This window comes from Macrobrachium nipponense, chromosome 18 (genome assembly GCF_015104395.2).
Source record: "Macrobrachium nipponense isolate FS-2020 chromosome 18, ASM1510439v2, whole genome shotgun sequence".
NCBI lineage: Eukaryota > Metazoa > Arthropoda > Malacostraca > Decapoda > Palaemonidae > Macrobrachium > Macrobrachium nipponense.
Window position 1 is genome coordinate 79509794 of NC_087211.1, and position 12821 is coordinate 79522614.

Genomic DNA, 12821 nt, shown 5'->3' on the forward strand with positions numbered 1-12821 from the left:
CGTCGTTTTTTTCACAAATAAGTAAAACATTAGACAGGTGATAGCAAATATGAAGTGAATCACTCGGATTCACTCCCTAGCGGTGACCAGAAAGCAGAGAAGAACTGTGACTGTCACAGAACTTGGCAGTTAGGAATTGTTTTTCTTTATATTTCACTTACAAAGCATGTTCACACATTTGTTTGGGCGTGCATTTGAGTGTACAATCAATTGAATATAAACTGAAATTACAGTTCAATGACTGTTGGCAACTGCAAAAGTGACATACGTGGGCGATGGTTCTGCAAGTTAAGAATGATCTCGGCAAAGCTTTCTATCAGGAAATAAGTATTTATTCATGAAAAATGTTAGCATAAAATATTAAATAAAATAAAACAAATAACAAATGGTATAGGGGAACGTTATACAGTACCAAGTAGACATTTGAGGCTTGATACCTCGAGCCGGCCATAAGAATGACGTCATAGAACATCGAACCCCTCTCCATCTTGACTCCCCTCTGCAAAATGAAGGAATCTTTCTTTGCCATGAAAGATTCACCCTAATTTCATCCACCAGAGGAGTTCCAAGATAAAACAAAAAGAATGACATACGAAATCGATGTTGCAAAGTTCTAATAAAGTTTATCATTAACGAAGACGTTACATACTAGCTCTAATATATCATGTAAGAGAGGTTGAAACAACGAATCTGCACTAGAACCAGATTGTTTACTTTATCGTTATCTTTCGCCTGAACTATGAATTTTTTTGCTAATTGGATTCTTTATATCTCGGTTTTTCACTCTACTCACTAATATGTCGAAGGGTAGTTCCATTGTTGATCTAATATACCCAGAGGTTGGCCATGGGTCTAACGAAACAGTTCTTTTTGTAAATTTTGTTGTGCCTTCAAAGCATCTGGATTCGAGACAAAAGGAAGACTAGGAATAGTACAAGTGCTGAAGATGTCATGTATACTATACATACATAAAGACGTATACATAAAATATAAAAACAGCTTTCACTCACTTGCTTAGGCTACATTTGCGTGTGTAAATGTATCCAACTCTTGAAAGAATTTGGAGCTTCTACCAGACGGTATCGAATGAGTCATCATTTATAAACGGAAGATCGCCATGCAAATATGAATATCGAATATTTCTAGGTCATTTGTAAACTGCAACTTTTGTATGGTCAGAGAGAGAGAGAGAGAGAGAGAGAAAGGAATCCTATTGTCATTATAGATAAAAAAAAAAAAAAACTGACATTTGGTCTTGAAACAGGAAATTGTCTGTCTGTCTGTCAAACGTTGATAAACAGCACTGTGCTTCCTTAACTTACAAATAAATAATACATTTGAAATGTTCTTCTTTCCATTTCAGCTTCTGTTTTCATAACATTTGTTAACTTTTTCTCTCTCTTCTGATGGCTGACCCTTTACTTCTTGAATTCAACAAGTCACAAAAACTACGCCTGACAGAAGAGGAATTGCTGTTGATGTCTTTGAAAAAGCCATGAGAAAAACGCATCTACACGTACCATATACAGACTGTATCCATAGAAAGTATAAGCCAAACAAACACTGCATACATAAGCTTTCTTATTTGGTTAATAAAAACAAAAAATGAGGACAACCATGTCAAAAGTGCTGATTCTCAGTGAGCTCCAATGTCCACTCCCAACCAGAGGCAGTTGTCACCAGCATCTTGAAGCCTTGGACCACTGATGTAAGCTCCATAAAGACGTCTGTAAATCTCAGAGCAATACAGAACTAAAAGCATGTAGTACTTTAATAGGAAGGAAAGGCTGTTGACATACTATCAAAAAGTCCCAAGACCAAGGCTGTTAGATAAACACCTAAAGATGATGGTAACTTTGAACATGATGATATTGAACCTGCTGGGAACAGCACAAGAAAAACTTGCCAAGGTTTGTATTTTGGCACGAACAAGATATATTTCGTTCATCAACAAACATCACCGTATCTATCCTTCCTATATAAAATGCAAGTGAAATATCAAACAAATGACTAGATTCTGTAATCTATATTTATAGACGTATTTCCATTAACAATAAACAAGTTGCAAGACATTCTATAAACAAAACTAAAACTCTTGTCATTATAACCTATGCTGTATCAGGAAACAATTTTACTGCATTATGCTCAAGTTTCTTGTAACTATACAGTATTTACATGAAAAACAATATTTTAATTGTGGTTATGTAAACCCAAACTCTGTAGTGCTATCAAGCGCACTATGAGTTAAGGTTTTAAAGAGTACTGTAAGAAATGATCAAAACATGAAAACAATCACAAGGGTTATGTAATGAAATAAATGAAAACAATTACAGTGGTTATGTGAGGAAATGAATATAACTTATAAGACTACTGGATTTTTACATAGCGCCATTACAATCAATGCAAGCGCACGTGAGCCTGACAGTTGGCAGGGTTCCTCAACGGCTTGTTTCAGCAGCTTTCTGGAGGTAACACAAAAAAATAAAATAAAATAAACAGGTTCATCTGTCACTCCACAGTATGAAGACAAGCATCCGACCGATTTCAAATTTTATGGGTATAACCAACTAACTTCTAATGAACTGATAAAGGTATAAATTTTTAAAAAACATTTAATATATAAAAAAGAAAATCTATTTCATTGTCGAAGATAATATCCAGCCATAAAAACTAAACTGCAATTAAAAGTTGTACTTGGAAGATATAAACAGTATTCTGACAATCACTATTTGCTTTCAACTTTGATTTCTATTGGACTCTAAGGGTATTTATTGCCTCTAGATATCAAAACTAATGCACTGCCATACAGGAAAAGTTAAAAGTACATTACTTTGCATCACTGACTAGTCACATAAAGCACTTTGTACCTTTCACTGAATTTATTCTTGATGAAGGGAAATTTATAGTCTGAAGGACTTTTACAAAACTACAGTTTTGTGCATGTAAGAATAATAACAATCTCTACATTTGCTTTTAAGCAAAGAAGGGTGTCAGCAAGGAGTTCACTCAAGACATGATTTAAGAGTACAGAGATAAAAAAAAAAAAAATGAGTCCAATAAAATAAGAACCAGTACATGTACATACCACTCAATTTCTGTCTGCTGTTCCTTAAAACATGAGAATATTTCTCCTTTGCCTCTTTCAAGCTTTTGGGTACATATTATAAAACCTAAAAATGACAAAGTATTCTTCAAGATTTGTATCATTTTCTTATTACTGAAACATGGATGGTTATAATTCTTGTAGGTACAGTAACTTGTACTATTGTATTATAAGTTGCACAGTTACACGATGACTTTTATTATTTACGATTTTCGAACATTCTAACAGGCGTCAAAATTGCATCATGTCTTCCATAAAAGTAGAAAGTGCTTAAAACATATTAACGCTGGTTCGTGCTAACTTTGGATAACTCTTTCATGGACACGATTTACAGAACAGTTGGAAGTGCGGCTTCTAATTTCAAAATGCAATTCGTTTGCATGACTTTTTTTTTTTTTTTTTTGTATTTTAATTAAATGGTTGGTTCTTTGTATTTTATAGACAATCCTTGGCAACATTAAACAAACCTACTTATATTCAAGGTCACCATATATCTATTTTACTCTGCTGACTATAAAGCTGCTGTTTCATTGAAGTAGTATAATGAAGATAAAGCGAAAAACTTCTGTCTTGTATATTAGCAAAAATATGCTTAAGATTCCGTTAACTTCATGACTACTCATCTGGAACAGATTTTTCCTTTAACAAACAAACATAATGCTCATACAAGACAAACTATTGTCTCTGTATCTGCTGCCTAAGGCAATGGTTTGTATATCTGAAAAAGAGGACTACTTTTATCACTTCTGCACATAACAATAAAACAGAAAATATATACAGCTCTTAAACTAAAAGTAATAAAAAAAATTCATAACTCTTAACCAAATATTTTACAGACTCATAGTCAAAACTGATTCATAATGTAAATAATTGGCAGACTGCTTCACTTTTAGGTAAAATCTTTATACAAGTAAATTTTTTTAGGGTTACACTCCCAAACACAAAGGTTTCCCTGGCAGGTGACATTAGATATAATTCATGAAACTACAATACGTCAAATAGCGAAGGGTTTCACCCTAAATTTCATTCACAAAGGTACAATATCTGATGTCCACAGTTTACAGGCTTACTTTCCAGCTTGGAATTAAACAACGGTATCCGTACATTTCAATAAAAAAAAAACTAGAGGGCAGTGGTAGCTATTTCTATAGAATCTGGGTTAATCAGTTCTCGTTGATGGGGATTAATCATGTCTATTTATATAAAAAAGGATGAGAAAATCTTTGTAAATGCAGCCAGCAACAGTTGAAAACTTCCAAGACAGTCAACTGTCAAAGCTGAAATATTTTACTTGACAGTCTACAAAAACCCAGAAAGCATTCTTGTTTTGGGAGCTGATAAGCAAAGGAAAGGTATATCACACAAATTAACATATCATATCAGGCAACAGAACATTAACAAGTTTTATAAAATCATGATAAACAATCTATTCAGGCCAATGCTGACCTAACTTCCTACCAACAAATGAAATACAATAGATTTTGGAGCCTTCAGAATTTGATTTATAAAGTTTAACATTCGGGAAAAGAAGAGAGATTTCAGAACCAATGAATGTCTTGCACAAGCAAGGCCTCACTTCACTCAATTAAACCGAGCTTTAGCTATGCAGTTAATTACATCTAAAATATTTCCTTATACCTTAACGAGACGACAAAGTGCATTCAAATAAAGGTAATTAACGTACTCATTTTCAAATACAGTACTGTACTGTATGAGAAAAATATCAACTTACAATTACACATCGCAAAATGTGTATTGTATTCTAAAATATATTAACTCTGTACACTAAAATCTATAGTTTTGATAATAGTTCAGTAATGGGGGGAAAATATGAGCATGATATACCTTATTACTCTGTTGAACCTTCAATGACACTGATAAACATCAGTGTTGTAAAACTAAAATATTTCTAAAAGTCCATTCTGTCAGTCTAAGCTTTACTGTTAACTCATAACTATCTGTCCTCTAGGGAAACAAAAAAACTGTTTAACACTCGATACAAACCTTTAAATATACAGTAATGCATAATTTTTTAGAAATAAAAAATTGCATAGGCTTCAGGTCTCAGATTTGTTACTGTATTCAGTAATATTATCATTTTCTTTAAGAAATAAATATAATAAAGTTTCCATATGATGGATTTCTTAAGGACCCTTTTACAACAAAAGGAAGAGTGTCTAATATCACAATCAAAACCAAAGCTTCTACCCACATCACTTTGAGTATCGATCTTCTCAAAAACGCTTCTAGAACAATCGACGTACTGTCATAGTGCTTTCTAAGCATCGATACCCAAGTCCTCTAATACTGCTTCTAGGGCCGCTAATTTTGTTCGCGCCTCGTGAATTTCTGATATGGTTTCGACCGCAGAAGATATATAATATCGCAATTCATCCACAACTGTCACGGTGTCGGTTTCCTGACGACCAACAACCTCCTCTGCATCCGCCAAAATTAGGTCTCTAAAGTCTTCCTCCTCCAAAACCTGCAAGAAAAGATAAAATATGTGGTGCTATGATGAAAATGATAATGGATAACAGCATACCTGAGGACACAACTTACAGCTTTTAATAATAGTGTGATACGCATTTTCCTGACAGTATAGTGTTTCTCATTTAAAATACTTTTTGTTTTTTTCCATCCAGTTTTTGTTTTTATTATTATCCTAGAATGTCAAACATTTTGGTTATTTCCAACAATAAGGAAAATTTCATGAGTTGAGTGTGCTTAGAAATTACAGTACTGTATTATATTACCTATATTTCAAATTTACATAAATTTACATTAAGATGCTTCAAACTTCATAATTCATTCAGTATAGTAATTAAAAGAAAAAGTAAACACACTTAACAGATGAAAAAAACAACCTGAAAAACATTTTTAGCCATAAGACTACCTTTGATGATAAAAGCACTCAAATCTAAATTAAACATCTGATGTTTAACCTTGCTAAATTCTTAATTATGTAGTTGAATTAATGAACCTTCAGAAGCTTAAACTTGGGGGGGAGGGCAAATGCTCCTTTGTTTTGCAGGCTTACATGAGACTCATTCCTTACTTGTTTTAATTTTTAATTTCTCTTATTTCTTTCTTCAAAAATAAAATGAAAAGCCAAGAAACAGGTGTTTTTATATTAAAAAATACAAAACAGAAAAATAGTGGTCTACTGTATTTATGTAAGCCATACATACCACGCAAAATACTATACAGTACCTGTTCTAGATTCTTTGCCATGAAGGCAATGCACTGGTCTTCCAGACGAGGCAGTTCAAACATACGAGACAGGCGCAAGACAGTGATGACATTATCAGTGTGTAGCTGAGTTCCCAAGTATACCCCACACTGTCTTTTCAGTCCTGGTACTAACAACATGTCCGATGCTACGATGACATCCATGGCGTTCTCCAAATTTACCTGCAAAGAAGAAGGAAAACCTCAGTGAAGTACATGAATCATTATTACTCAGAAGACGAACCCTATTCATATGGAACAAGACCACAGGGGCCTCTGACATGAAATTCAAGTTTCCAAAGAACACTGGTGTTCATTATTGAGATGAATGAAGTATTAAAATCTCAAAATTTGTATGGTGCTAGGGATAGTGACCAAAGCTGGTGACGATGAATTACTATACGATAAATGTTTCTGTAACAAAATGAAGACATTATTTGTACTAATAAGCTTCATATAGAGATGAATGAAATGAGAAAAAGTTTATATGACAACTTAATCAACGCATTCAGGTGTAAACTGTAGTTCTGGTAACCTAAACAGATGCTAATTTGAAATTTTAATGTTCTACGATACAATATTTGATCAAATGAATGTAAAGATTTTGTAAGCCAATACCTTACACGCCAATAAACTTTTAACATAATGAAAAGGATAAATTTTATCATCAGTGCAGAACAGGCTTAAGTTACATAAGGTGTCAGAAGGGATTACTCTTCAGATTTCACACTTAACGAAACAAAGAAGACGTACTACACTGTAGTACCTTTTTAATTTCACACCGATCGTGAACACCAGTATCCATTCATAAATATCAATACACAGCAAGCACAGATACAATGCACCTCACGATAACAAATCAATATTTCCACAAAAATTCTCAGATTCAACTGCAAGAGGACATACCAAATTTCCCTTTGCAAGACAGCCACTAACTTAACCTAAACAATATAGCAATTGCAATATCAAAACTCAATTATTCACCATTGACTGATTGCAGTAAAGGTAGTGGACCAGGACTGCAAAGACTTCCGCAGATATGTTGTGGAGTGTTACGACAGGTATACGAGTATCAGAGGATGAGTCTTTCCATTCGGCTTCTTTGAAGTGATCGCGTAACAGTGCCTTGAAGTATTCACTTCTCGGGCAGAAGAACATCTGTAAGAGTATCAAAATTAGACAAACTCCAGTCTGAAGGGATTACTGCATGTGCACATAACTTGGAAAAGTAATTTCCAAACATACAATTAAGTTTTCTGATCTGAAAATTTACTGAAAAAATATACATTTGATAATACGATATGTCATATTATAAAATTCATAGCAGTTATTCTAGATAATGACAAGTATACCAACGTAATGCATTCGAAGTACTGGCAGGTATAATTCTTGGTAACTTAAATGTGCAGTTCAGTAGTAAAGTCTATAATTTAATCCCCTTTTCTTCATTACAAGTATAAGCTAGACCATCAAAAAGCTTTGTACTTAAAACAAAGGTAAGTTCAGCCTTGAACATCAGAACACAAAGCTTATTGAATACCTTAAAGTAATCCCATATTTTTTCTTTAATAGATACTGTAATGCCATGACAATAGCTGAAGAATCATGAGTTTTAATCAGCCAATGACCTCAGAGTTCTGGAAAAGTACTTTAAATGACATACCTTGTGGCACATGAACTGATGTCCCTCCACTAAAAAGCAGACATCAGCAAAATTTGCCTGATCCTGCGTGGGACAGAAGGGCATTTCTGTCGGCCAAAAACGCAAATGCTTCGGCAAGGTGGCTTGCGTCAGTTCCCGCAGATCAGAGCCAACGCCTTCTGATCCAGCACCAATACATGTGTCTGGCTCTACGACCACCGTTGTGACTTTCACTAGGCCATGTTTACCCATTTCTGTGGAATCGAAAAAAATGGGAAAAATGTTCACACTAACCCTGTCAATACATGTTTATTAATAAACCAGTTGGCTGGTTAATCCTGCTACATAAAGCTTCAGAACCAATATACTGTAGAACCCATTTCAAAATAAACATCTAACATCTGTAGAGAAGAGAAAAATACTCATCTACACACCTGTATTCAAAGAATTTTTAATGCGCTGCATCCTAGGACAGGGGAGCACTTGGGAAAGGAGTTGTGATTCCCTTGGGAGAGAGAAAATGGCTGTGATCCCCTTGGGAGAATTGTCTCCCACTAAATGGTGGAAAAAATGAAATGTCCTACTAAATAGTTCTAAAGCCTTGTCATGTAAAAATAATAGCAATCATTTTATAGCTTTCATGGAGCACTATAAATTAAACAAAAACATTCGGGACACATTATGCAATCCCATCTTAAGTCTGAAAAATATTGATAATAGATTGATTGCACACTAGATCTGGGAGTTTAAAATGTACACTAGTGTTCTACTGATGCAGAGAATTGTACGGATCTCTTCATTCTATATTTCCCATCATCATCTGTCATTTCTTTCAAATGAACATCATATTCTATGGCAAAAGCATGAATTTCAAGTCAATGCCCCTGTAAGCTTGTTCCTTATGAATAGGGTTCACCTTGTGAATAATAACAATAATAATACCAACATTAAAAGAAGATACAAATCTAAAATTTTTAAAGTAATATCAATATTAAAACTAAGACTGTGCAGTCCAGCAATGAGTAAGGTCAGATGATAATGACTAAGATAAATAAAAAAAACACGAATTGCCCAATAAAACGTGAGGTTTTGTAGGTAGACTTTTAAAAGCTTCCCACAACCACGAAACCATTTTCCTTAGAAGGCCACTGTTGTTATGAAACAGGAGGAGACTGTTGATAAATAAGAAGATAATACGAGGTGGAATACCAAGAAGAAAAAGAAGAATAAGAAGAAGAAGAAGAAAAGGCAACAGAGGGAAGGTTGTAGGGAGAAGAGAGAGAGAGAGAGAGAGAGAGAGAGAGAGAGAGAGAGAGAGAGAGAGAGAGAGAGAGAGAGAGAGAAGGACTTTCTCAATATGACAGCTGATACTACTGGACGGGCAGGTAGGTAGGTAGGTAGGAAAGTTGGTTGGAGGTGTAGGTATGTAGGGGCCACTGTTAGGAGGAAAGGTGTCAAGAGGAGGGGAGGGAGGAGGAGGCCAGTACTCCGTCAGTAACGAATGAAACTGTATTACCTCCCTCCCCCCTCTCCCTCCCTTCCCAGAAGGAGATCAAGCCCCATCTACTCTACTCTACACCCACTCGGCTTCCTCCTCATCTTCCCATTCTTCACGCTCGTCACCACAGTTCCAGGCAGGATTGAAGAGGGCCATTCTCGTCCCCCATTCGCACCCCCGATACCACCTGTCTCAGGCCAGTCTCGGCGACGACGACGAATCCGATACAATAATAACCCTTTGGCTTCAGCTGTATCTGACCAACTTTACAAGTGACAGTGGCTTCTATCTGTGAGACGCGTTCGTTCAGATCTGAATTACAATTGATTTAACTCGAGGAATTCCAGAAATTATAGAACTAAGGGACGATTGTTTACGATATTTGAAGTCAAGTGGTCCAGAGGACAAGGGACCTACCTATACGAGTGGCAGTGTCTCTCTCATTTCCACCTGTTTCTGTGAGATACGTTCGTTCTGATTTGACTCAGATTTGACGTAAATTGAATAATTACAGGTATTATACAATTAACGGATGATTATCTAAGATATTTCGAAATCAAAATGATCTCCAGGACAACGGACAATGAGTAACACAATGAGTAACACAATGAGTAACAGTTCCTCTATAAGTGTTCCATCTATTCCAGTGAGAAGTGTCTGATCAAATTCGATTTAGATTTGAACTAATTTGAGAAATTACAGAAATCATAGAACTTAAGGACGATTATTAGAGATCTGAAGTCAAGTAGTTGTATGCAAGTCAGGCTGTGTTGATTTTCGGCCCAGTGATACGTGGAGAAGGGAATTGAATTTTAAAAACTCACGAAACGAAATGGGTACTTGAGTGAGTGTGAAGTGGTCGCCGTTACTTTTGAACTTTTTTATAAACCTTCTGCAGTGGTCCAGAAGACCTTAGCAACAGCGACAAGGGCCCCAGAAGAGCAGCCATGCCCAGCAGCGTCGTCGTCATGACCGGCGGGGAACTCCGCAGGGCGGGGAGCAGTGGAGCGATAAGCGGCTGTCGAAGCGCTACCACCGTCTGCGACGTCCCCACGTCGACGACGCCTTCGCCAACGCTACCGCCCATCCTACGGGCGGGGAGCGGGAGCAATTTGTCCAGCAGGGGGGGCGGCGTGCTGGCAAGCAGCCCTATAATGAAGATGCGGAGTCTGAAGATCCCCTTCCTAGGGACGGGGGTCCCTATAAGAGGAACCACCAACACCAGTAACATCATATCCTCGACCTCTTACAATTTCCTCCCGCCGAGGGAACCAGCGAGCGACCATCATCCCCAAAGGGCGCCGAGGGAGGGGGAGGAGGAGGAGGACAACACGCCCACGACGACGAAGACTCGCCTGCTCTTCTGGCCTCACACAGGACCGGGCGGTCGACGGGGCTCCCTGCAGGAGTACGAGATCATCCGAAACTCCAACGGGAATATCGCGAACTTCGAGGACCGGTCGTTCGACGCGTCGACCAGCAACTGCGACCTGTCGCGACGTGAGTTCTCTTGAGTCTGCGTCATCCGGACGCAAGTGGTCTTTCGGTTTTGTTGTTTTTTTTGCTCTTTCTGATTTTGGTTTTTTAGCCTTTTTTTATTAGGTCATCTTTTGTTTTTTTGCTCATTCTGGTTTTAGTTTTTTTTTTTTAGTCTTTTTTAATGTTTTTTTAGCCTTTTTTATGTTTTTTAGCCCTCTTTTTTTATTATCATTAGGAAGGGCGTTCACCATTTACTTATTTTAAGAAAGAAGTTTATAACATTGTTATCTTACTCAGAGGAATAAGACGATTACACAAACAGGGGTTGTTAGTTGTATACTTAGTATATTATTTTCTATTTTACACACACACACACACACACACACACACACACACACACACACAAACACATTCGTCCGGGAGCTCGAATTGTTCTCGGGAAAAGAAAGGTGTGAATGAAACGTGATAAAAAAAAAAGAGAGGCTTTAAAATTACTCCTTACGGAGAAGCTTAAGACGAAACCCCCCAAGTGCTATGGGCTTCCGGAGAAAGGAGACGAGACAGAACGCGTATAGTACGCGTAAAGAAGCATATAGTACTGCGTGCTTTACCATTCATCCCATATCTATCGTGGGAAAGGTAAAAAAAAAAAAAACAAGGAGGGGTAAATTTTGAGAGAGAGAGAGAGAGAGAGACTTTGTTGTCAAGTGTTCGTCTTGGATTCATAAAGTAACTTCTGAGAGAGAGAGAGAGAGAGAGAGAGAGAGAGAGAGAGAGAGAGAGAGAGAGAGAGAGAGAGAGAGAGAATCTTCAAACATACACAAATGAAGAGCAATCTTTAAATATACACAAGTGAAGAACAATAAATGTAAAAGATGAGCAGTCTCCAAATATACGCAAATGAAGCCATTATACAAAAATGAAGGACAACCTTCAAATATTCGCACGAAGAAGTTTCCCAATATCCATAAATGAAGAACAACCCCAAACACGCACAAATGAAGAACGATCTCTAAATATACACAAATTAAGAACAATCTCTAAATATGCACAAACGAAGAACAATCTCCATTTATGCACAAAAAGGAACAATCTCCAAATATACACAAATGGAGAACAATCTCCAAATATGCACAAATTAAGAACAATCTCTAAATATGCGCAAACGAAGAACAATCTCTAATTATGCACAAAAAAGAATTTCCAAATATACACCAATAAAGAACAACCTCCAAATATGCACAAAAAACAATTTCCAAATATACACCAATAATGAACAATCTCCAAATATACACATAAAACAATCTCCAAACATAAACAAAAGAAGAAGTCTCCAAATATGCACAAAAAATAATTTCCAAATATATACCAATAGAGAGCAACCTCCGAATATACACAAAAAAGAACAATCTCCAAATATACACAAATGAGGAGCAACCTGAGCTATAATCATTTCATTCGAACAAGTTATCTATCATCTCTGCTATCAAGACATCGGCGTCGTGTGATGAATAGTTTCACCATCCAGGTGTGTTTCTTTGTTTGTTTGTTTGTTAGATATATATATAGATATATATATAGATATATATATAGATATATATATATATATATATATATATATATAGAGAGAGAGAGAGAGAGAGAGAGAGAGAGAGAGAGAGAGAGAGAGAGAGTTACAAGGATTAGGATGTCTCAAAGACTTGTTAGTCCATCCTAAGAGGAGACATCGTGTGCTCACTTATTTGCAGGAGCAGGTTTTACTGTGCATTTACAGTGTCCTCCTAATGATTTTGCGAGAGCGAGAGAGAGAGGGAGAGCGAAGAATTTGGCTGTATTTTTTCCTGTTGAAGTCATGGAGAGAGAGAGAG

At 36.5% G+C, this 12821-nt stretch overlaps 2 protein-coding genes across 2 annotated transcripts in view; one reads left to right on the forward strand and one right to left on the reverse strand.

Annotated features, from left to right (window-relative positions):
- Positions 1–2011: 2011 nt before the first annotated feature.
- The window catches only part of LOC135197238 (ankyrin repeat and BTB/POZ domain-containing protein 1-like), a 35662-nt gene continuing 24852 nt past the window's right edge, over positions 2012–12821 (reverse strand). The window contains exons 6-9 of the mRNA XM_064224328.1: positions 7998–8230; positions 7319–7492; positions 6317–6517; positions 2012–5588 (exon numbers count right to left, since the gene is read on the reverse strand). Coding sequence (XP_064080398.1) covers positions 5382–5588; positions 6317–6517; positions 7319–7492; positions 7998–8230 — 815 coding nt within the window. The 3' untranslated portion in view covers positions 2012–5381. The remainder of the gene's footprint in view (positions 5589–6316; positions 6518–7318; positions 7493–7997; positions 8231–12821) is intronic.
- LOC135197239 (ras-related protein Rab-7L1-like) overlaps positions 10201–12821 on the forward strand; it is a 62499-nt gene continuing 59878 nt past the window's right edge. The window contains exon 1 of the mRNA XM_064224329.1: positions 10201–10974. Within this exon, the coding sequence (XP_064080399.1) occupies positions 10422–10974 (553 nt within the window). The 5' untranslated portion in view covers positions 10201–10421. The remainder of the gene's footprint in view (positions 10975–12821) is intronic.